This window comes from Polypterus senegalus, chromosome 16 (assembly GCF_016835505.1).
Source record: "Polypterus senegalus isolate Bchr_013 chromosome 16, ASM1683550v1, whole genome shotgun sequence".
In the NCBI taxonomy this organism is placed as follows: Eukaryota; Metazoa; Chordata; class Cladistia; order Polypteriformes; family Polypteridae; genus Polypterus; species Polypterus senegalus.
The window spans coordinates 51,590,474-51,615,864 of record NC_053169.1 but is presented as its reverse complement, the minus strand read 5'-3'; the positions used below and the strand labels follow the sequence as shown (position 1 = coordinate 51,615,864).

Genomic DNA, 25,391 nt, shown 5'->3' with positions numbered 1-25,391 from the left:
TTTGACCTCCTATTTTGACTGTCGGTGTCCTCCTTTATAGCCAAACCCATTTGGTCACCCTATTATATAATCAATTCTTACATTCATTCTCAGTTTCCCTTAAATCCAAATTAGAATTGTAAGGTTCCAGGCCTATCCTAGCATGCATTAGGCAAACCAACTCAAATCGATGAAAATCGGTGCCAATCCACTGGAGGGTCCTATACACTTACAAGGCCAATTTAAAATGAACAATTCACCCACCACACGTGTCACAGAGATGTAGGAACTAAACTTGGGTACATAAAGAAAAAAAAAACATGCAGACATGGGGGAGAATTTGCCGTCTCTTAGGGGGCAACTCCTTGATGCAGAAATAAAACACAAGTCATTGGATCCCTGAGGCATCACCACAAAGCACTGATCCACTGTGCCACCCTATTTTGAAAAACTACACCTTGCTTCCAGTTCTGTATTTTTAAGATAACATTTTAGTTAAATTTATCAAGGGTGTGTGTTATGTGAGTATAATAGTGAATACAGTATAATTAATATTTTTAAAACAAATTTTAAGATTTATTTCAGAAACTCCCTAAGATGTGATTTGACAAAAGAAAAAAAGTATGTTTATGTGCAAATGTTATGGTGGGTGGCACGGTGGCACAGTGGTAGTGCTGCTGTCTCACAGTAAGGAGACCTGGGTTCGCTTTCCAGGTCCTTCCTGCGTGGAGTTTGCGTGTTCTCCCCGTGTCTGCGTGGGTTTCTTCCGGGTTCTCCGGTTTCCTCCCACAGTCCAAAGACATGCACGTTAGGTGCATTAGCAATCCTAAATTGTCCCTAGTGTGTGCTTGGTGTGTGGGTGTGTGTACTCTGCTGTGGGCTGGCGCCCTGCCCAGGATTTTTTCCTGCCTTGCGGCCTGTGCTGGCTGGGATTCGCTCCAGCAGACCCCCGTGACCCTGTGTTAGGATATAGCAGGTTGGTTAATGGATGGATGGATGGATGGATGTTATGGCGCCTGATGTTTCATGCATCCTAAACTCAGATCCCACACTGGGATTCTATTGATGTGAAGTTTTCACCTTGTGAAATTTTGATCTCACATTCCCAGAGATGAGCAGGCCTGATTACTTGGAATTTCTAAGCTGACCCCAGTGTAAGTGAGTGTGACTGTATGTGCCCGGACATTTACTGAAGACTGTGTTGCTTTGTACCTGATGCTCCCAGAATAGACAACAGCATCACTCAGTCCTCTGAGGAGGCATGTGTGTAGTATTCTACAATATATACTGTATATTATACAGGGCTTTGATTTCATAGGGCAGAGTGGTGGCTCTGAGGTTAGGGATTGGAAGGTTGCTGGTTCGAATCCTGTAAACGCCAGAAGTGACTACTCCATTGGGCCCCGAGCAAGGCCCATAATCTGCAATTACTCCTTCCTGGGTGTGACATTAATCTGCAGCCAGCCCTGCAAACAGATCCTCCAATTTACAGGGAAAACCTTGGGGTTGGTGGTAGAATTGGCACTCCAGCCACCATAAAAAAACTCACAATGGTTCTATTCCACCTGAACTGGATAATATGGCTGCACTCAAGTCTTAATCTGGGATCCCAAGTTGGTTTGTCATGTGATGGGTGCAGCAATGTGCTGTATCAGCGCGTGCTCCTAACTTTTGATTTCATGAGTGGCAGAGTGGCAAAATGGATTTGGGGGAAGATTTCAGTGTTTAAAAAGAAGGACATGATCAGAATTGACTACTCGATGAACTAATATTCCATTCTGGGTCCATACCAATCTTGTCCATCACCCAAGTGACAATACCCTAAAGTATACGATAAAAATGTCTCACAGTCTGATCTCTTCACTCATAAGAAACTCAATGGGCCTAGACAGAAATGGCAAACATTTTTCTCTAGTGCTAGTAATATATTTATAAAGGCCTAGTCATATGAAGGGTATTCAGTTCTGACCAGTTTGGATGGACCACAAATTTACCCGAGAGGCCCATCTTATTTTAAACAGTTACATATGATCATTCTAATAGACTTTAATTTTGTCAAATAAAATATACAATCTTGTTAAAAAAGCAACAGCTACACAGTGTAATTCACAGAGTAAAAAACAAACAATGACAAGCTTTCAGGATTACCTGCTCAGGACTCATATATGAGTTTGTTCCTGCGTATTTTGTGCGTTCAATTAAGGTGTTATCATCGTCACTGCTTGTCGTGCATGCTAATCCAAAATCTCCAATTTTTACTGTGTCATCATCACCTATAAATATATTATTTGGCTAAAACAATAAAAAAAATGAATGAGAGGGATTTTCAACAAATCTTCTGTATGGTCAATTTTTTAAGTTGCTATACCAGCAAAAATAATAACAATAAAAGTATAATGTTATTCTTAAGGTGTGTATAATGCTACAGTCATTGAATATTTTATTATAATTATTACTTCTTGCAAGTGTAAATTTTCAGCTGCAGCCAACCAGATAAATATTTACATAAAAATGCCTTAACTTCAATCTGAATTTGATATAATGTTAGTACATATAATATAATAATAATGTGATGTCATATTTGGCAAGAAAACTGAACAGTTGAACAAACTTAAATTATGCAAATACAAGTAATCTGGCATTTAATTAGGCTAATTATAAGGATTGCCAAAACTAAAAGACTGAATACCAGACTGAAGATAAAACTCTAGAACTGGCCAAGGTAAGACAAAATAATATTCCACTGAAAATGCTCAAAATGTGTGAAATCTGACCAGTACACTTTACAGTTTATGGCCTGTTCTTAAAAAGGCATTTTTTTATGCGACTCTTCCAAAAAGATTCTTGTCAGTGTAATGGGGCCTCATGTACAGTGCATCCGGAAAATATTCACAGCGCATCACTTTTTCCACATTTTGTTATGTTACAGCCTTATTACGAAGTGGATTAAATTCATTTTTTTCCTCAGAATTCTACACACAACACCCCATAATGATAACGTGAAAAAAGGTTTACTTGAGATTTTTGCAAATTTATTAAAAATAAAAAAACTGAGAAAGCACATGTACATAAGTATTCACAGCCTTTGCCATGAAGCTCCAAATTGAGCTCAGGTGCATCCGGTTTCCCCTGATCATCCTTGAGATGTTTCTGCAGCTTAATTGGAGTCCACCTGTGGTAAATTCAGTTGATTGGACATGATTTGGAAAGGCACACACCTGTCTATATAAAGTCCCACAGTTGACAGTTCATGTCAGAGCAAAAACCAAGCATGAAGTCAAAGGCAGATCTGAAAAAAATGAAGACAACACAGAAACAGTAGCACTGTTTTGACACTGGGTGCCACCAATTTGCAAAACTGAGCAGAAAAGTGTGTACATAAGGTGAGAGGCTACCGTGAAAAATGTGCGTGGCTTTACATCAAGTTTAGTTTTTATACATCTCAAAGTGAGCGTGGAAACAGGTGTATGCAACATTTTTGTGCGTATACACAGTTTATACATGAGGCCCCATTTGTTTATGTAAAAACTATTCAAAGATCTAAAGTAGAAGGTGGAATTGTATTACGTAACTTGTAGTCTTACAACCATGTTTTCAAATTTATGAGATTATGGAAGTAATCAAAAGAAAACATACATTTCACCATGCTTTAACCTACAATAAACTTTTCAATAAATTTTAATAGCACTTTAGGAAGACAATAATAGGAGAAGAAGAAGGGCAATTACCTTTAAATCTCTGTGAATCAGATTATTGGAATGAATCTTTTCAACCCCATCAACAATTTGTGCAAACATCCATTTAGCCTTAATTTTGTTTCCCTTATTTTCCTTCATCCAAGTTTCCAAAGTTCCTTTCTCATATAATTTCATTTGAATAAACAGATATCTCTGTGGAGGGCTAGGACCTGAACTGCTAAAGAACAAAGAAATGTGCTCTGTCACAAAGTGACGGTACAACTATTTCATACAATTATTATTAAGGACAACATGTTAGGATGCTATCCTGTGCATTCAAGACATGCTGCAGTTTTTGCTTAGGCAGATCATCAAAATGCAACATTCTAATCTCCTGATTATATTAAACACCAGTTTTGTCATACCATTTCTAAACAAGTGAGCTGGGGCTGGGGTAGCAACGTACTTTGGGAGGAACTCAAATCCACCTCAGGCAGCGAATATAAATAGACACTTGTATCAAGAAAATTCAAAACTCCAACCTGACTATGGGATTAAAGCAGAATATCTAGAAAAAGTACACATGAACACACTGCAGGAACCTGCCATCTCTGCAAAGAAACTATCACAGCCAGAAATGCAGCATGACATCGAGGACTGTGAGGTGGTACTGTTTTTATCATGTAAACTTAGTCTTGAAAATTTAGAGATGAGCAAATTTCTAGGTTTCCTCTGGTAACTGTATAAAACATTTATCTATTAAAAACATACTATGAGGACATGGACTTACTTTTGAGATGTTTCTTTAATAGCTGCAAGATCTGGCTCCACTAAAACATAATTTGGCCTGCACCATGATAAAAAAAGCTTTGTGCACATTTTCTGTATTTTTAATGTGATGTCTTTTGAAAGGTAAAACTAGCAGAATGAAAATAAACACCTCAGTAGCTCTTTTGGTCTTGAGTTAATGAGTTAAGTTCTGATAAATTTTAAACTACATTACCTGTCAGAAGTGCTGCTTTCAAATTCCCAGTATGTAACATATTGAACAATATTTTTATGGTCCAGTTTTGCTAATGCGGCAACTTCACGGGAGGCTTTGCTACAATATAAAATTGTAAAAACAAAAATGATTAATGTAATCCATATAACTTGTGAACTGTAACTTGAAAATTATTGATTCACCTTAACTAAAGATTATGTTCCCAAATCCATATGATTCCCATATCAGTTTTTTCTTAAAGTTTTTAAATGTTGTTACTTAACAGTAAATAGAGCAGGGTGGCACAGTGGCACAGTGGGTAGCACTGCTGTCTCACAGTTAGGAGACTCGGGTTTGCTTCCCGGGTCCTCTCTGCGTGGAGTTTGCATGTTCTCCCCGTGTCTGTGTGGGTTTCCTCCGGGAACTCCGGTTTCCTCCCACAGTCCAAAGACATGCAGGTTAGGTGGATTGGCGATTCTAAATTGTCCCTAGAATGTGCTTGGTGTGTGTGTGTGTGCACCCTGTGGTGGGCTGGCGCCCTGCCCGGGGTTTGTTTCCTGCCTTGCGCCCTGTGTTGGCTGGGATTGGCTCCAGCAGATCCCCGTGACCCTGAGTTCACCGACAAAAGCGCGATAGACATATGCACCCGGACAAAACTGCGACGGACAAATGAGCGACGACAAACCCGCTAACTGGTTTTCGACAAAATCGGCACGACAAAATCGCGAAAGAGGCCAAGAGAGTGGGACGCGTACGTGCGCATTATGTGCTAGGTTATAACTGTTATAACTGCTGATGGCATGCCGCGAACAAATAACTTAGTCGAGGTTTGGCATAACGTGTTGTATACAAAGCGGAATTACCAGTAGTCAGGCAGCCAGCAAGTCTAAATACGCTCAACTATCAAGACGTCTTGCTGAAATTCTTCCTACATATGCAGGGCGTGATCTTAAGGACTATCTGCGTGCCGTGCTGATGGCATGCCGCGTCTAATAATATTGACTTCAAAAATAAACATTGTTATATATGCTTTAAACTAGTAATTCATATTTAACGAAACTTTCGTGATTTTGTCGGCGCTCATATGTCTATAGCGCAAATGTCGGGTCACATGACCCTGTAGTTGGGATATAGCGTGTTGGATAATGGATGGATGCTAAATAGAGCAAGGGTAAATTATACAAACAGAAAATTTCACACGTATGATCTTAACACTGAAGCATTCTTTCTGTGCTACGCAATTAACACTTTCATTTGTTCCTGTCTCCTAAATAAAGACAGCTGTAGAACAAAGCTGGCATTGCACAGTTCTGGTGGGCATCAGTGACACACAAGGTATCCTCAGCTGAAAAACCACACTTGATCACAATGCAGGAAGCCATCTTCCCCTCCCTCATTGGGATTTCAGCAGGACAATCATTTTTATTAACTTTTCTACACTGTCCAACATCTGGTCAGCCTGTGTTTTGTATTTCATATAATAACCAGAGAGGTTAACTGACATGTCTGCAGACTGAAAATTGTTTAAAATGACAGTCATGTTGAACTTTTAACCCCAAACCAAACAACTGCTTTCTGTGAGGGACATACTCATGCACCTATAAACAGGCATAACTGGAAGCAAATGATAATCCAACTAGCAGAGGATACACCTTCTCCTGAAGATCCAGCCACAGCCAGCTTTTCTTTCTGGGGATTGAAAGCGCTGTGCTTGGGCCTGTAAGATGCTCTCCTTAGACCTTCTGGAGACTGACACCCTGAAATCCACGTGCGCTCACGATTGCAGAGCAAGCAGCTGATTACAGGAGGATTTAAAACACTTCACTTTTACTGTCTCAGTTTCACTTAGGTTTCCAGGTGTTGCACGCATAAGGCAGCCTTCCGGGTCCTGTTAGCAACTCCATTCAAATTTCAAAGCCCATCTGAAGTGCAGTCATGACAAGTTGGTGCCCGAGGTTTTGCCATTCGCTGGAAAATTTAAGCTCCACTTACAATCCATTTATCCCAGTAGCTGCTAATTGTGACAAGCCAGAAGCCCAATCAATTCTAATCTCTCTATTAAAAAAAAAAATTGCTACAAGACGAGACTTTTTCCTGGGGATGAGACGTGATCTTTTGAAGAGAGACAGAGACATTGAGACACTTTCACTTCCCGCAAGACGGACAAGTCACGTGATACTTACAACCCTCAGATGCAAGTCCAGTGATACACATGCTGAGCAGGTTAGAGACAATGGAAGTAGGAAAATTCGAAAGTCTCCAAAAATGAGAGTAAAGATCGCATTAGCACAAACAATCTGAAAATATTACACGCAGGGAAATAATAGAACAGCGAAAAGAGATGGAATATTCAGGTGCTGTACAGGCTTTTAAACATTCGCAGCTCCGTACAAAATGCAGATCAAGCAGCAAGCAGCAGTAGAAAGCCAACAGCTTCTCGAGCAAAGAGGAGGTGAAAAAAACACCTGTTACTTGTTTCCCAATGTATCACTGTTTAAGAGGGGTTTCAGAGGAGAAAACAACCTGAGAAATGGGCAAACGGGTTCATCCTCCATCATGACAACACTCCATGTCCACCATCGCTTCTGGTACGGAAATTTCTGACCCTCGTGGCTAATGCAATTACAATATATGAATGTAGTATTTCTGTAAATTTATGTTACACTCTGTACACATTTCATTACAGAAATGAACTGTGGTTTAGAAATGGGGGCAGCCCTTGGGCATGCACCACTTGTTGGAGTCTTTTTGGCCTCAAGTGTCTTTCATCAAACTTTCATGCCTGACACACAAATAACAAACTGATACTAACAGATGTCCTAAATGGAGTAATCTAGCGTTACTGAAACATGTGTGAGTGGGGGGCTCACTTAGCGAGACTGTTACACCACACTTCTGCACTTCACTACTGAACATTGTAGCAATCAAAAATCATTATTTAATGAATAATAATTCGCATTTTAAATCATCTGGCCACAAGATATCTAAGTATTTCAATGTAACCACAGATTTAACGGCTTAAAATAATAATAATAAGCATCACTCAGGCAGTGCACTCAAATGCCTGTTGCTTAGAATATTTATTTTTTTAACACCTAAAATAGGTTCCGATATGAAAATGCAATGTCCAACAACTAGTATGTACTGTATGTGTAATTATTTACGTTATATATGAGTATAACAATAGAGGTGAGTCTAAAAGCTATAATTATATAAGTTGCATGCAAGATCATTATAGAATACCGCTGTCATATTTTATTACAGTCAATTATTGCACTAGAAATAAGTATATTTAATTAAAGGAAGAAGAAAAACTTACTCTGTATACTTTACCCTCTTCACCGCATAAAATTTATCCTCCAAAATCTTTCTTGCTTTCCAAACATATCCAAAGCCTCCTTTACCAAGGGGGCTAATCTGATCAAAACTGCAAATTTAAAAAAAAAAGGTTTTAATGCACTTGCTAAAATAAGGGGTTAAAAACATCTCTCCAGGTTTGGGACTTAATTAAAAAAAATTGAAGTTTATATGTTCTCCTCATGACTATGGAGGTTTTTCTCTAAATTGACTTTACTTTAATCGTGGCATCAAAGAGTGGCAGCAGGTTGCATGTTGATTAGTACATGCAAGTAAGTGCACTGTGCTCTGTACATGTGACAATAATGAGCCTATACACCGTGCCATGCACACTCACTATGGGAACATGATGGATGCTCCGCAACAGAGATAAGATGAAAAACAGGACTAGATGAGACACACTAACTCCTCTTCCTTCTTCTACTTCGGACAGGAAGACAATCCCACTCCAGACAAGTAACCTGACTTCTGGTGAGCTTAAGAATATGTCTCTTGTAGTCAGCACCTGATAAAGGTACAGACTCAGCTGAAAGACGGTATTCCATTTTGAACCAGAATCTGTATTTGCTCACTGAAGCCTTCTATTTGGAACCCTTCCCTGGCTATAAAACTTAGCAGTAAGTTTTTTTTTTCAGTTATTAGCTGTGGTGCTATTAGGTAGAGTATGTAGAAAGACCCCCAGCCCTTCTATGTTACCCTGTGTCTGTTTTTCTCCCACAATTTAATCTTTGCTTTCCTCTTCATCTCTTTCCACTTCTATATGGGGTCAATGTTTTTGATCAGACCTCTCCATACAGTTCAGTCCTGTATCTCTGCCCCAGTCAAGCCCTTTTCCTTCAAATCCTCTTTTACTTTATCCATTCACCACTGGTTTGGCCTCCCTGTCTTTCTTTTCCCCTGTACTTCCATTCCCATTACTCCTTGGTCCAAATGCTCATTGCCTGTCCTGTACTCCTGTACTTTCTTAGATATCTCCCACACTTTTCTTCTTCTTCTTCTTCTTCTTCCTCCTTTGGCTGCTCCCGAGGGGTTGTCACAGCGGATCACCTTTTTCCATCTCTTTCTGTCCTCTACATCTTGCTCTGTTACACCCATCACCTGCATATCCTCTCTCACCACATCCATAAACCTCCTCTTAGGCCTTACTCTTTTCCTCTTCCCTGGCAGCTCTATCCTTAGCATCTTTTTCCCAATATACCCAGCGTCTCTCCTCTGAACATGTCCAAACCAACGCAATCGCGCCTCTCTGACTTTATGTCTTATTTCTTGTTCTCTCCATCTTTGTAACTCCAAGCATCCATCTCAACATTCTCATTTCTGCCACCTCCAACTTCTCCTGCGCCTCCTTCTCATTCTCCTCCTTCTCTCTTTACTGTCCATGTCTCACTTCCATACATCATTGCTGGTCTCACCACTGTCTTAAAAATCCTGCCTTTTATATTCTGCTTAAATCTTTAATCACACAATACTCTTTTTTATAACATTTTATTAATTTTATTAGAATCAAACAACAATACATACAAGCAAGTCAGGTTTAACAAAACTATTTTCAAAACTAATCAACCCCCACCCATGAGAAAGAGAGCCAGGCCCGCAAAGCAAAACTTTAACAATAGTAAAAAATATGTAAATAAACAAATGAATAAAAATAAATAGAATAAAAAAGAGGGAAAAGAATCTGCTTCCACAATTTAAATGCTTATTCTAAAATGTTATTGATTAGATCCTGCCAAGGTTTGAAAAGGTTTAGACAGTGAGGTGCCAGTGGCTAAATGGCGATTGAAACCAGCAGTGGTGACAAGGGGTATCCTTGTCTGGTACCACATTCTAGTTTGAAGTAGTCTGAATTAATGTTGTTAATACAAACTGAAGCTTCTGCCTTGGTATACAGTAGTTTGATCCATGCACAAATGTTCGGGCCAAACCCAAATTTCTCCAATATGGTGAAAAGGTAGCTCCATTAAACCACATCAAATGCTTTTTCTGCATCCAGTGATAATAATATTTCTGGGGTGTTTGATTTTGTGGGTGAATATATTACGTTAAAGAGGCATCGAAGATTGGAAGTTAAGTGTCTGCCTTTAATAAATCCAGTCTGGCCTTGTGATGTTACCGCAGGAAGCACTTTCTCAATCCTTCTAGCTAGGACTTTGGAGAGTATCTTAACATCATTATTCAAAAGTGAGATTGGTCTGTATGGTGCACATTGTAATAAGTCTGTATTTTGCTTAGAAAAGACAGTAATTAAAGCTTGACAAAAAGTTTGAGGTAGAATTTTATTGTCTATAGCTTTTGTAAATGTTGCTAATAAAAGGGGAGCTAGCTTAATTGAGAATTTTTTATAAAATTCGGCAGGGTAGCCATCAGGGCCTGCTTCTTTCTCACTTTGAGGTGAGTTTATGGCATCTAGTAATTCTGATAGTGCAAGAGGTTTGTCCAATTCCTCTGCACTGAGAGAATCTATTTGTGGTATCTCTATTGCATCCACAAATGCATTAGGTTGTGTCTTGTCTTCTTTAAACTCATGAGAATATAAGGATTTATAGTAGTCTCTAAATGTGTGCATTATTTTTTATGATCAATAATTTAGTCTCCATTCGTGTTGGTAATTGCCAGGATTGCATAGCAAGCTTCCCGCTTGTGGATTTGTTGAGCTAAAATCTTATTGGCTTTCTCTTCTTATGTTCATAGTAATAGTGTCAATCACACAATACTCCTGATACCTTCTTCCAACTGTTCCATCCACAATGCACTCTGTGGGTTATCTCTACATCCAATTCCCCATCTTAGGAGATCCCAAGGTGTTTAACCAGATCCTACTAGGTATTTAAACATATCCACTCTTTTCAGTAGCTCTCCCTGCAGGTTAACTTCTGAATCCTGCTCATCATTAAATGTCAGATATATTCTGTCTTCTTCCTAATAATCTTCAGTCATCTATCTTCCAAAACCCTTCTCGATTCCTCCAACTTCCTCTCCAATTCCTCCTTGGCAAAAAGCTTGCACCAGGGAAATGGATCTTTCATCTCACAAGTGAACATATCAAATAAAAACAGAATGGTTTGCACATGTTTTTTATTGATTCAGTGAAGGCTTATGATGGAGCGCCATATCAAGAGGTCTGGAGGTGCAAGAAGGAGAAAGGAGTGCCAGAGAAGCATGTGAGGATTGTCTAGGATATGTACAAGTGAGGACACAGGTAAGAAGCTGAGTTGTACTAACAGGAAAGATCCCTGTCAGAGTAGATCTGCACCAAGGATCTTTTTAAAGCCCTTACCTCTTTAATGTGGTTATGGATGCAAGAGATGTGATTTAGTACTGGCAGGAATATGTTACAAGGCTAAAGTGATGAAACAGAAGCATGCCGTTTCAAGAGTAATATGTACCATCATGCCAGTGGTGTTGCTTGGCTCTGCTAAGGAGCAACAGATTGCACATGTTGTGACAGTGCTCCAGCATTTTCTATAAGAGATATGACAGAGGAGACAACTTATTGTTTACAGAGTGTGCCTCCAAACACTTGGACGATACACGCTGGTTCAATGGGGAATGTATAGGGCTCAAATGACTGAGAGAATTGTACTTTAATGGTGAATTAAGATTCAGAGGTGCAGGAGCATTTGAGGCCACCACAAGTAGGTATGAGTATGGTTGCAGTACTTTCAAAAAGCATTTCTAGTTACAGAAGTGGTTCCTGATGTGACTCCCTGAAGAAACCCTGGCCTGGGCTGCAGATGCATTCAAAACTGCTCCAGCATTAATGGTAATGTTTGGTTGTAGTAAGTGAGCTGCTCTGTGCCCACTTACATGTGGTGAAAGATGAAACTAGAAAAGTCACCTCTTGCTCCCCACCTAAAGAGAAAGTTTAGTCACATATACTGCAGCAGCTCTGGACATTTTCCACCTTTGAACTGAACTGCATTAACTTCTGCATATGCCTCCCCTTCTCCGTCACCCACATTTCTCCTCAGGGGTTGGGGTTGTTCGGGTTGCTTTGGCAGTTGCCTTCAAAATGACCACATTTTATTATGGATTCTTGTAACTAATGCAACAATCTGATTCATCAGAGATGGCTGGCTGGTTTGGGTTCCTTGGTAAAGGATCAGCCTGTGTGCTTCTCCACAGCTACTAAAGGTCTGCTCAATAAAGTACATTTTACAGAACTATGTATGCAGTTATAATGTCCTCATTTAGTGATGTTTGCTTAAACCAAAGAAAAGAAAAAGAAAGAATTGAGTCGTCCATGTGAAATATTGTAAATAAAACGCTATTTGATTAGGAAGCAGCTATTTTATGCACAAGTGCACTATGGATTTGTAAATGACTGTATTTATTGCAATAGATATTGTTAAATTCAAACATGGAATGTGGCCTGCCACTGTCAGAGCTATTTTGCAATAAATATCTTGCACTTCCTTGGCATGGGGATGAAAAGCACATGAGGGGAAAAAAATAACTATGGGGAGAGCATGTGACCTCCGCAAAATCCAAAGTCAGCCTCCTGGCTGTGCTGGGCAGTGACGCTAATCACTGGGCTGATCCCCACCACCTTTTTTTGATCAGTGCCTTTCTTTATTTTACTTTACCTGCGCTAAACAATAATACAACAAGAATGTTTCAATAATAAAAACAAGAATGGCACCTCTTAGTATTTTTCTTGTTTTCAAAGATTTTAGTATTGTGTTCAGTAACTACTTTTGCTAGAGTAAGAATCAAGCATCTATAATTCTAATCTCGCATAACTAGAAAACACGCATAATTGGAAATACATCAAAGAAGTACCACACACTGTAAAAAATTAATCATGAGGTTTGTAATTTTCATTAAAAAAATTGATGTAATCATTAAAAATAATGTGCATATTTAATTAAAAAAATAGGTTTTCTGTGTTTCTTATAATATATTGAGAACATTTTACTAATAAAATTAAGAAATAAATTTTACCTATTTTTTTAAGGAAATGAGTGCAAATTTTAGGCTTAATTTGAGGAACCATTAAGGCTAAAATTTTGAGGAAAAAAGGCTTCATATTTATTTAAAGAGAATTGGTCCAATTATCCGGGTTTGATTGAGTCACCTTCATTTGAATCTCAACAACGGCAGTGATCAGACGGCGTTTTGAAGGAGCAGACGAACAGTGGAAAATATTAAGAGGTAAGTTAAGCCTCTTACTAATTTTTACATTTTATTTTGATTTCTTATATAAGCTCCTCAGGACACCACTTATTCACGCTAGTACAGGAATTGTTTTACACTGAGATTTGAATCTGAACGACAGTGATCATTATGGCATGTGAAACAGTGACTATGTTGAACCAGGTGTTTTAAAATAAAGGTTTACAATTATTATGCGATGTTATTTGATGTGAAAATCTGAACTCAAGCTCATTAGTCATAACTCCTCAAATGCACGTGCTGAGGCTAGAATGGACATGTTGGTCGCTAAAGCAAAAATAATTATGGCCATGCATCGAGCTTGATAGGTGGGGCAGTTTCAATGATTATACCTAAAAACTTTTAAGAGTGTTGATGTGTTTATATATTCACTTCAAATTGTAAAGATGTATTAAATTAGCATTTAATCATTTCACGCAGTATATGCATTTTTTTCATTCATCCTCGACATTAGAGGGCGCCCTCTTAAACAGAACAAGTCACAAACACCATAGAAGCAACACAATGACGTTCCAGGAATTGATATGGACAAACCCATGCTTTTGACTAGTTGAAGAATACAAACATCTTTGCAATAATTAAGGCATTATCAGTCTCCACAAAGAATAAGATATATCTATAGCAATTTACATTTTCTCTTTGATTAATCTATGTAAAATTCGACCTGAGTGAGGTTATTTGAACACATTTGAGATTTACTATAATGCAAATTTATTTAAAATTAGTCTCTAACGATATTTAAAAATGTTTAGACTTGTTTAGCAGTATTGGGTTTCTAGGCTTAAACCATTCCAATATCATGATTTTGGTGATTAAAAATATGTAATAAAAATATTCCACAAACCTTACATTAAATGTAAACCCTTATAACTACTTTTCCTTATGAATAATAATTTTAACAGCAACTTCTGAGATGACAATGAAGCTTGTGGTGCAAGTAACTACTTAAACTAAATTATGTCAGTGTCTATGCTTAAACATTTAAAATATTATATTATACAACTGATTTTATTTGATGCAGTTTTGTCAAGTGAATGATTTTTTACAAATCTGATTCAGTTTTTTATTATATTTTTTTTTACAGATCATCGTGAGAGTCGTTGATGCACCATCTTCAAAAGCATTTGAGTTTTCAACGGAAGTGGTATTTTTCTACTTTCTTATAGCTACATTTTCAGTTTAAGCATGCTGCATTTAAGAATGTGAAAAGATAGCTTGAGATCATGCTATGGCATGAAAAGAAAAAATGTCAAACCCCTTTGCTCTCCGAAGACATGAGGTGGTTGAATTGTGCCCGACTGTTGCAGAATTTAAAGATCGCTGGCCTGCTCTGTTTGACATTCTCCAGGTAGAGATTTTACATTTTGTCATTAAATACCATCAGATAATAATGTGGTTGTCAACTGAACATAATTATAATTGTTTTCATTTTTTAGATTAATGAAGAGTTTAGGAGAATTACTACTCTGCACCTTGAGCCAACATTTATTAAGATGGTGGATTCCTAAACTCCTAAACTTTTCACAAAATTTTCCTGCAAAAGAGGAGCACTCGGACAGATTTTGAAGAAGAAAATGGGTGCCATACAGCAGGTATTTTAATTGGTATTTTTTATTATTATTTGATTGATATTTGCTTCATTATTATTGGGTATTATTACTAATTTCTACACTTTTGGTGCCTTAGACCTCACATCAAAACATAGAACAGACAAGAGATGTTGTCCTCCATTGCTTGGTCAATTACTTGGGTGAAAAGGAGGAAGACCTCGTCCAGGAGTACAATGTAAGTGTCTAAAACTATTTCAGATATTTATTGTTTTCAGAAAACTGCATTTAGCATTTGTTTTCCTTTAAAAAAACAGAAACACATCTTAAACATAAGTACGTTCCTCAGGTAAAAAAATTCTTGCACTAGTGTCAGCAATAAAAATGAAATAAATTAAACAATGTCAACATTTCTGAAAACATCCTGTCCGCCATTAGCCATAGTATACTTGAGTTTGTTGTAGTGTCAGTCTCCATAGTTCACTGAAACACGTTTTGGGGAGTTAGTGTTTTACAATGTTACAAAGATATGAACCTAGAAATGGTTTACTGTACTTCCTTGAGGTCTCTGCATTTTAAGTTCTTATGAGGAAAAACTTGTTTGAACATCTGACACAAATTTACTACATAAATAACAGATCTTCATAATAAAATATGTTATGTTTGTTTTACAGTGTGACAATGAGGATGTGCAGCAAAGTCTACTGCAGCATGTAATGAAAATTGCTGTCTGCAAGAAGGATGACCAGGAGGACTTTAGCATTGTCTTGGATGGTGTGCAAGTCATGACTGGCTTGGGAAATCTCACTAGAGCCTGCGCAGTTCTTCTTGGATTCACATATGCACTAAACCTCGCCTATCCCAAACAACTGAGGAACACGTTTGAGGCCTTTCTGAAGCTCTTCTTGGAACTGGATGTTTGCAGGTTTTCCCCCAAATTACAATCTCTCAAAAACAAACTTGTGTGTTAGATTGTTACCAAGTTTTGGTGAAAATGCCCAGGTTGAGGTGTGAGATTGTTCTGCAGCTTGTTCTACAACAGGTTATCTGTTTGATGCTAAACAGTTGATTTCAATGACATAAATTGTCAGTTACAAACTGTTTTACAAATTGTTTTTGTTTTTTCTTAAAACTGCTGTAAATGTTATATACACTATTTTACAAAGTGTTTAATATTTTGATACCAGTGTAACATGGAATAAAAGCATGTTTAACACCAAAATGCATTATGTATTCATTTCATTATAAAATGTTTTTTATATTATTAAGTAATTTTCCTTATACATATGAGTACATTTTGTTTTATCTGCTTAAACTAAAAATGATTATTCCACTAATAATGTTAAAATCATCATGTCTCTGGCTAAATAATGTAGGATATTTTACATGATTTATTCAAGTAGATTCTGCTAGGGAAAAAAATCAAGCCGTAAATACTACTTAAAAATAATATGCGTCTGGCTAAGTAATTTAGGATTTTTTACATGATTTATTCAAGTAAATTCTTCTAAAAAAATCAAGCCTTAAAAAATGTTTGAAAATAATATGTGCAATATTGTTACGATATTTTTTTTTAAGTAGATAGATTTTTTACAGTGCAGACGTATCTAAACTCATAATGGAATGTGTAAAAAACCAACCTAATCTCTGAACAGTCACAGTTGACAGTGTTCTTGTTGCTTACGCTGCACGCTGGGACCCAAGTCTTCTGTGCACTGCAGCGCTTGAGTCGCGTCTCCTGTCATTGCTGAGGAAGCAGGAGATGTGTCGAGCTTGGCGGCGAACTCCGTGGCAGGCAGACTCGATCTGAAATGCAATGTGGATTGCTCGCGATAGACTTAAATTATCTGATTCTAGCAAGAGCTTTTCGCAGACCTTTGGATTGTTAGTGTGCTCAGCCAATTGATCCCTAATAAATTCATCTTGCATGTCTCCGAATTTGCATAAACTGGCTAATCCCCTTAAACTGGCCACTTATTGGTAAACCGATTCGCCTGCCTGCTGTCGCCGTTTACGAAATAGGATTCGGCGGAGGATAACACTTTATGAGCAGGAAAAGTGCGTCTCCAGGAGAGTCACAAAACCGTTACCCAAAGTCTTGAACACGCGCTGTCCCTCCGTTCCTAGACAATGGAGGAGCAAAGCTCTTTTGCGCGCATCACTTACATTTTGCAAATCAAAAGCCAGGAGGTAAGTTTCAAAAGACTCCAGCCAGCGGGACCAAGGCACTGGAGGCTCTCCAGGCAGGGAAAGAAAGGGAGAAGGTGGTGGAAGTGAAAATTCAGCCATCCCTGTCACCAAAATGTTACATACAATACGAGAACGTACAGGTGCAGTTTGTCTCAGAAAGGCGTTTATTTCTGAACCACTAATCCCGCCAGAAACTCACCCTGTAACCCCAAACACCTTACGGCAAACAAGAACACACTGTCGTAAAATGTCCATATTGCAAACATAACAGTTCTGTTTATAGGTACACCTGAATGTATAATGGAGCTGACAACTATGGAGGAATATTTCGGACAAAATGAAATAAATAAATAAATGCGTAAATAAATAAAAGTACTGTGAAATGTGAGCATAAATAAATAAATGTGTCATGAAATGAGAGCCTTAATAAATAAATATGTCATGAAATGAGAGCATAAATAAATAAATGTGTCACGAAATATGTTTTTCGTTGCTTATTTATTTATTTCATTTTGTCCGTAACATTCCTGCAAACCGTCATGAAATACGGCTTGAAATAAAACTGTCACTTTCACTCGTCAAAGTTGAGAGGGTGGGCTCTAACACGCCCTCTTAGTTACTGATTGGTGAATCGATAGCACAAGAATTAATTAGAAAAATGCTTACTACTGCCGATGAAATGGATTCTGCCGAAGATATTACGTATTTCAGAGAGAGAATTGAAGATTTATCGGAAGAAATTACAATGTTGGCGGCCCTTTTAGACTCCGATATAGATGAAACTGTTTTTGAAATTATCGAAGAACAGGTGGAACAGACTCTACTACACTCCAGTTCAGGTGACAAAGTTCGCTGCTCTGGACGTCCAATCTTTGACATTCCAGCTGAGTCAATAGAACACCTTCTGTTATGCGGTTTAAAAGTACAACAGATTGCAGATCTATATGGTGTATCGGAGAAGACGATCACAAGGCGAATGAGCCAGTTTGATATACGGTAAGCTACAACGGCTGTATTAGTTTAGGTACTTTGACATGGAATGCCCAAAGCAGCGCCAACTAATATTTTGAACTGAACAACTTTACCACTGATCAGAGCTGTACAGTTGTTTGAAAAAGTAGCTGCGAATATGCAACTGACTTTCTACTCGTAAAACAAGGGTCAAATACTCAGTTCTAAAAGGGCCGCCAACATTGTAATTTCTTCCGATAAATCTTCAATTCTCTCTCTGAAATACGTAATATCTTCGGCAGAATCCATTTCATCGGCAGTAGTAAGCATTTTCTAATTAATTCTTGTGCTATCGATTCACCAATCGGTAACTAGAGGGCGTGTTAGAGCCCACCCTCTCAACTTTGACGAGTGAAAGTGACAGTTTTATTTCAAGCCGTATTTCATGACGGTTTGCAGGAATGTTACGGACAAAATGAAATAAATAAATAAGCAACGAAAAACATATTTCGTGACACAGTTATTTATTTATGCTCTCATTTCATGACATATTTATTTATTAAGGCTCTCATTTCATGACACATTTATTTATTTATGCTCACATTTCACAGTACTTTTATTTATTTACGCATTTATTTATTTATTTCATTTTGTCCGAAATATTCCTCCATAGGACAACATTCTGTGGATAACAAGCAAAACGTTAAACCAGTGATAAAATCTGTGGCCTTGTAAATACTCACTCTTTAAGGTCAGGAACAACTGGAGCCCTGGTTTCTCCATTGATACTTCCACTCACTGTTCCATCCTTAAAATACAAAAATATGTTAGACTGATATATTGTAATTCTCTAGAAAATAAGTTACCCCCCCAGCAATAAAAGTTATTCACATACTGTAATAATGTGCCATTAAAATCACAAAGACAAAGCAGGCATTAGCCCTTGGTGGAGCGCCATTACTTGACACCCTCTTTCTTTTATAAAGTGCTGATTCAGAGCTGCTATCAGAGAACTCTGGAGCTGTAAGCTACAAGCACTACACGCTGAGTCACTGTACCACTCTTAAAGTCACTAATTACATTATAATGAGCATAAAGTTCAGCTCTGCTAACAGTAGACATAATTCACGTTGCCATTACACAGGAAGGATTTACAGGATACCCTGATTTGTTAAATGATTCCTTGTCTCTCCTTCCAAAGGGGGAAGCTGCACTTCTTCTAGCCCAACAGATACACAGATATGGCTGTAGTACTTATTCAACAGCATTATTTTAACATGAAGGCAGATGTTCACCTTGGAGGACCTGATGCAGAAGTGAGTAAAACACACGTGTACCAATGCAGCTTTGCCTAAGGGTTAACTGGTCTCATCTTCAATGATTATCATTGTAGAATTTATTGTAAAGATTTCCATATTAAAAGACTGATAGTCTTCCTCAGCGTACTTCATCTACTTTCTCACAATTCAGGAAGACTTGCTCTCTGCTAGTAAAACATAAAACATATTTTAAAGAAGTGACCTCCATACCAGTGAAGGCGAAATGGCGGCAGAAGCTTCAGGCCTGGGACTGCTGTCCTTGAACACAATGGAGTCATCACTGTCCCCAGAGTTCAAACTCTCTGCTTCTTGTTCAGAGCTTGTAAACAAATAGAATTAGAAATGAACAGTTAAAACATTTAACACATTAATTATTGACCTGATACTCACTTTTATTTGTAAAGCATTTGTTCTTCATACATTACATGTTAAAAGAACATTACTTAAAGGTTTAACAGCAAAACTTGATGGCCCAAGATCCTAGAGTGGAATCAGACGGTTTTTCTCTTTCATTTTCTTTTTTTTTTTGAAGTAGAGAATTTAATTTGGATAATGTTTCATTGCAAAAATGATTCTCTTTCAGTTATGTGTTGTATTGCTCATGTAAAATATTTTATTTATGCATTGGCCTTGCAATAGTGCTGTAAAAGATACATTTTTTCGTTACATAAATCTAGCTATAAAATTCTAAAATGTATAAGAGATAAATATACAGACTGCAAGAAACATGAACTTAACAAGCAAAGCCTGCTTAAAAGAAGACTTATTTAGGTCACTCTCACATTTTTCTTTCATTTTCATTTTTGTAAATACATGGAACCCTTCTAACCTACTATTTTATAATAAACACACCCTTTTATACAATTCAAAGAATTTAATTGCACCCTTTAATTAGAGACTTCAAGTCTTTGTTGAAATATCATCTCGTCTTGATGTGAGGCATGATGGCTGTTCACATGAAACTGCAATTTAAACTGAACAGTTACAGAGGTTTTCTATATATATATATATATTATCGTATTATTTCCCTCTGCTTACCTTTACCTGTTTTCTTAAGGGTAAGTGTTCTTGTCAAGCTCGTTATCGAGTCGGCCTACTGTTGCACTTTAAGATGAACAAACACACATACATAGCTATACGCATACACACAGACCGTAATCACAACAGTGCCCCAAGAATGACACACACACGCTGATTAACCTTTAGCACTTTAAACCACACAGGTGTTTTAGGAATAACACAGCCTGTCACTTCAAGAGATTTACTTATAATTGGCACGAACAACAATACGATGTTTTAATGATATCTCAGACCTAAATATTACTGTTGGTCTACAAGAATACATTTAAACATACAAAGACTCAGCACTCTTGACTATAGGCCATTTATCAGCCAAGAATACTTTCTTCTCGTACTGTCCCTACTGTTGAGTGGAGCTCCTCACTCTCAGGCTTATAAACCTTGCAGCATAGATATCATGGCAAATGTCAGAGGCTGCTCCAGGTGCTCAAAGTAATATAACATATTACTTCAGTCACTCTCAAAGCATAGAAAGTTGAAAGCAGCATGGTATTTATTATAAGAAGAATAATAATACCACTGGAACAAAGAATAATAGAAAATAGGTACTGATAGGAAAGTCTGGATATATATAGTCTTTAGAAAAAGCTTACAAAAAACAGTAGAGGTGACAAGGATGAATGTCCCAGGGCGGCGTTTGATTTAGCAATCAATGTTCATGGTGCTTTTCTGACGACCAGTAACGTCTTCGTCCGTTCTTCTTCTTCTTCTTTACTTTCTTCTCCTTTACTTTCTTCTTCTCTGACGTTGCTTTCAGAATGAGGCATATTTTGAAATGAAATGAAATGGCATGCCATGGTTTCACAACAAATGCACCTGATTGGTTGGCTGTCAATATAATTGATGAATTTTGCTCAAACTCTTTCCCAGATAATAAAGTTTTTTGATGTTGCCTCATGTCCGTCTTTTCCAGGCTATAAACCAAATTGTTGTCCCAGATGTCCATATCAATAGCCTGAGGTGTCGGCTTAGTCTTCCTTTCCCAGGTTATTAAGTAATTGAGCCACCAGTATGTCTTCAATTCTATGTTGGAACAGCTGTTTTAAAAGTGAGGTGTAAGGAAAGAAAACCTGCTTTGATTTGTATTAAATTTAGTTCCGTCTGGCCTCCATGATGTCACTTCCTGTCACGAGCCAGATGATTTCACTTCCATTTCCAATCACAATTACCTCACTTCCTGTGCCACACTTTATAAACCACCATCTCAACCTCACCAGTTACTTCTGTTTTGGACAGCCAGGAAAAATTATACAGGTGGCTGCCCCCAAATCTTATTTTGCGGCTCTTGTCTCATCACTGACAATACACATACATATAATGTATTATACAGTCGTTAAGAGGTTCTTGCTAATGAAATTTCTCACGATAGATAGAAAAATGTTAGGGTCTTTTTGTAACCTAAAAAGGACACATTTGTAACTTTAGTAGGGAACTTTCGTAACATGAGTCAGGCACTTTTGTTCCATGCCATAAAAAAAAGGCATTTTTGTATCCTGAAATAGTTACATTTAATCAAAAGTTTAGCTGTACGGGTTTGTTGTCAGCCCCCCTCCTAACACTCCTATACATTTATTTTAAGCCCATTGTCCCCACAGTAGGCTGCAGCTCCCAATGCCTTCTAACTGGACAGAGACATCTCATATAATCAATGGACTGGTGCCATTAATAAACCTTAAGGATGAATTCACACAGTATAGCATTAGATTAAAGCACTCTGATAATTGCCAATTTGTATTTTGATTTATTTTTTTCATCCTACTCTTAGTATTTCTATTTGATGTATTCCCTATGCCTGTTCAGTACTCTATAAGAGCGGAGTGGTGGCTCTGAGGCTAAGGATCTGCACTGGCATCCCAGCCTCTGACCCCAAGGGGTATACGAAAAAGATTCATTTCACTGCATGTTGTCCTGTATAACTATGCATGTGACAAATAAACAAAGAATTATTATTATTATATGATGTTTGTTCATTTAAGGTTTGAATATTTTATGGGGTTTTTTTTGCTCACATTAGTCATTTACGTCTGTTGTGTTGTTGTACTCAGTCCTGTATTGTTGCTGCATGTTTATTCAGAAGTAGATCATAAATTTTAATCTTTTTTGTTGTATTATAAGGCATAGTGACAATAGATTAAATGACAGAACTGCACAGGTTTGCCCAGCTGACATTGGACTGCGAAAAGCAAGCCCCTTACGTGAGTGGAAGCAGACATGATGAGGGTCTCACTACTAACTGAGCACTTTTACATTTTACTATACTTAAAAGAAACTCAGCAGGCCACGGCTTTCCCAGTCAATGTGATTTTTTTTTTTTAGAAAAATCAATAATAAGAAGACAGAAATGCTAGAAGAATATCACAGACCACTGACCAAACACTACTGTTGTGGTCCACTTTGACCATTTATTCCTGAACGTTTGCAGTTATTGGATTTGCAGGTTTGTCTCTGTCACGTTTTCATATCCCCCATATGTCTGTTTGGCTTTTTGTACCACACTGCTGTGACATGCCTGTCATTTTAAGTGTCCCTTCAAACTGGAACAGCACATCTGACTGCAGGTGTCATCTGGCTGCCCTGTCTAACTGCTGAATGGACGAGTTCTGGTGCTTTTGATGCTGAGTGGGAGGGAATAAGCAGGACAAAAATAATTTAAGTAGTCAATAAAGCATATGCACTAATAGTTATTCACAATGCATTAGATAAAATGCTGAATTTTTCTTAAATTTAAATAGACAGGTCTTTTGATGTGAGTTACACATGAAGTGATGACACTCCCAGACCATCTTCCACAAAGATTGCTTTTTTAAAACAGGAAAATATTTGCTTTTTTCTAATTCCAGATTTTGGGATGAACTTGTCCTGTGTCCTATGTAAATGTTTTTAAAGCAGCTCCACTGCTCTTTGCTCTCTGTCTTCACACCTAAACGTTTATTCCAGTTTATTCCTTTTATGCTCTGCCACGTCTGTTTCTCTTCGCTCTTCGAAAACACTGAGAATTGCATGATATGCTGGTCACCTGACCCATGTGGTCCAATCACATGCACACCCTCAATTCTATCTGATTATTACAAAATACAAACTGCAGACAGGCTCCCCCCTCCCTGATGGCTTATTAAACAGTTGATAATTACGTTAGTTTGTTAATATTAGTAAATTAAATTGGTGACTGCATTGGGAGGAGGTCTATAACACACTCCTAAATTAAGCCTCATCCTTGAATGCTTTCCAGAAAAATCCAGATGACCTCACTAAGGTGGGCTTATCATCCAAATGAAGAGACCTTGAGTTTAAATTCTGTTTCACAAAATGAGCAACACCCCCCGGCCCCCCTTTTCAGTTCTGTCTGTCCCTTCCTGTTAAACGTCTGCCCCTCCATGTCCTGCTCATCCCCATCAGGTTTCTGTTATTGCTGTAATATCATAATTATGCTTAGCTGCATATTATTACAATTTATTTATTTTACTCTCATTATTGATAGCATTCAGGTAAGCATTTTAATGTGTTGCTTATTTGAGTTTTGCACTTTAACCTTGGGCTAGAATTTACGTTAATATGCAATCTTATTTCACTGCTGTTCACATTAGAGAATTTAAATACAATATGACAGCATAAACCTTCTGAAATACAACAAACAGATCTGCATGTGCGACAATCAAGTCAAGGCTGCACAGTAAACACACTCTATAAACAGAAATGATATGAAAATAATGATTTACATTAATGTTATATTTTATTTTTAGCATTTTAAAATAATTTTACTATATAAACAACTGTGAGACATGCCCGAACACCATCAGACAGACACCGCATCTTTATACAAAAGTACGTTTATTCACAGTCCCACACAGTACACTGGGCTCCTCGCCCCAATCACCTTTCCTTCGCACTTCACTCTTTAATGTCCGTGGACTGCCTTTCCTCTCTCCAGGGGAGCCTTGTCCTGCTCTTCTTAGAATTCTTAGAATGTTAATGTGGAGAATAAACTGTAGAATAATAAATGGCTTTATTTTAACTTGCAGTATTAGGTGTGTAGCGAGAAGTCAAGCAAAAAATGGCACCTTATAATGGCTAAGTGAGCAAATTACAATATTTATTTGAATTTCCCCTTCGGATTAATAAAGTATCTATCTATCTATCTATCTATCTACAGTATCTACAATATGCAAGGGGAACTCAGGCCCCTTCTTCAGGCAGGATGTAATGTAATGTATATGTGATATGTATTGAATACATCCTGCCTGAAGAAGGGGCCTGAGTTGTCCTTGCATATTTTAGATACTATAGATAGATAGATAGATAGATAGATAGATAGATAGATAGATAGATAGATAGATAGATACTTTATTAATCCCAAGGGGAAATTCAAATACATATTGTAATCTGCTCAGTTAGCCAATAAAAGGTGTCATTTTGCTTGACTTCCCACTACATTCATAATGGCTGACGTGGTACAACACCCTAGTACTACAGTATTGGGTGTGCAAAAGAAATAAAGTTGTCATTGTCTCCATATCTTTGTATATTTTTCACAACATTATGGAATTTTGCTGTCACATCATGTGACACAGGGTGGCATGTTGGAACAGTTGTAGCGCTACTGCCTCGCAGTAAGGTAACCAGGTGTGCCATTTGTACTTTCTCCCCTTGTCTGTGTGGGTGTCCTCCAGGTGCGCCAGTTTCCTCCCACTGTGCAAAGACATGCAAGTTAGGTGAACTGGTGATGCTAAACTGGGCCTTGTGTGTGTTTGGGTGTGTGTGTGTGTTTGTGTGTGTTTGCCCAGCGATGGACTGGCATGCTGCCCAGGGCTTGTTCCTGCCTTGTGTCCTATGCCAGCTCTATATGGGACCCTGGTCTGGATTAAGCAGGTTACAAAATGACATGTCATCATGTGACACAGCTGTGTAGATTATATTTATCAGAAATCTGATCTTGTCCAATGTGTGTGTGTGTGTGTGTGTTTGTGTGTGTGTGTGTGAGACTATATCCTGGTATTGACAGGCATCCCATCTGGGTCTGGTTTGCTGCCCTCCTGCCTTGCTGCAAGGGTAGGCTCCTGGACCTTTGCTCCTGAACTGTACTAGAGGCCATTTAAAGTGAATACATGGATGAATAGATGCATTTCTTTTGCTGATA

General features: G+C 37.9%; 1 protein-coding gene across 5 annotated transcripts in view; it reads right to left on the bottom strand.

Moving 5' to 3' along the window:
- The window catches only part of LOC120516524 (interferon-induced, double-stranded RNA-activated protein kinase-like), a 68,185-nt gene that overhangs the window by 2,683 nt on the left and 40,111 nt on the right, over nt 1-25,391 (bottom strand). For 3 of the 5 annotated variants that reach the window (XR_005630857.1, XM_039738256.1, XM_039738258.1), the window contains exons 7-12: nt 19,388-19,496; nt 18,602-18,666; nt 7,958-8,065; nt 4,660-4,758; nt 3,708-3,894; nt 2,128-2,271 (exon numbers count right to left, since the gene is read on the bottom strand). Coding sequence is in view for 4 of the 5 variants with exons in the window: in XM_039738256.1 (XP_039594190.1) it covers nt 2,128-2,271; nt 3,708-3,894; nt 4,660-4,758; nt 7,958-8,065; nt 18,602-18,666; nt 19,388-19,496 (712 nt within the window). In the remaining variant the exon portion in view is untranslated. The remainder of the gene's footprint in view (nt 1-2,127; nt 2,272-3,707; nt 3,895-4,659; nt 4,759-7,957; nt 8,066-18,601; nt 18,667-19,387; nt 19,497-25,391) is intronic. The other 2 variants (XM_039738257.1, XM_039738259.1) reach the window with 2 other exon arrangements.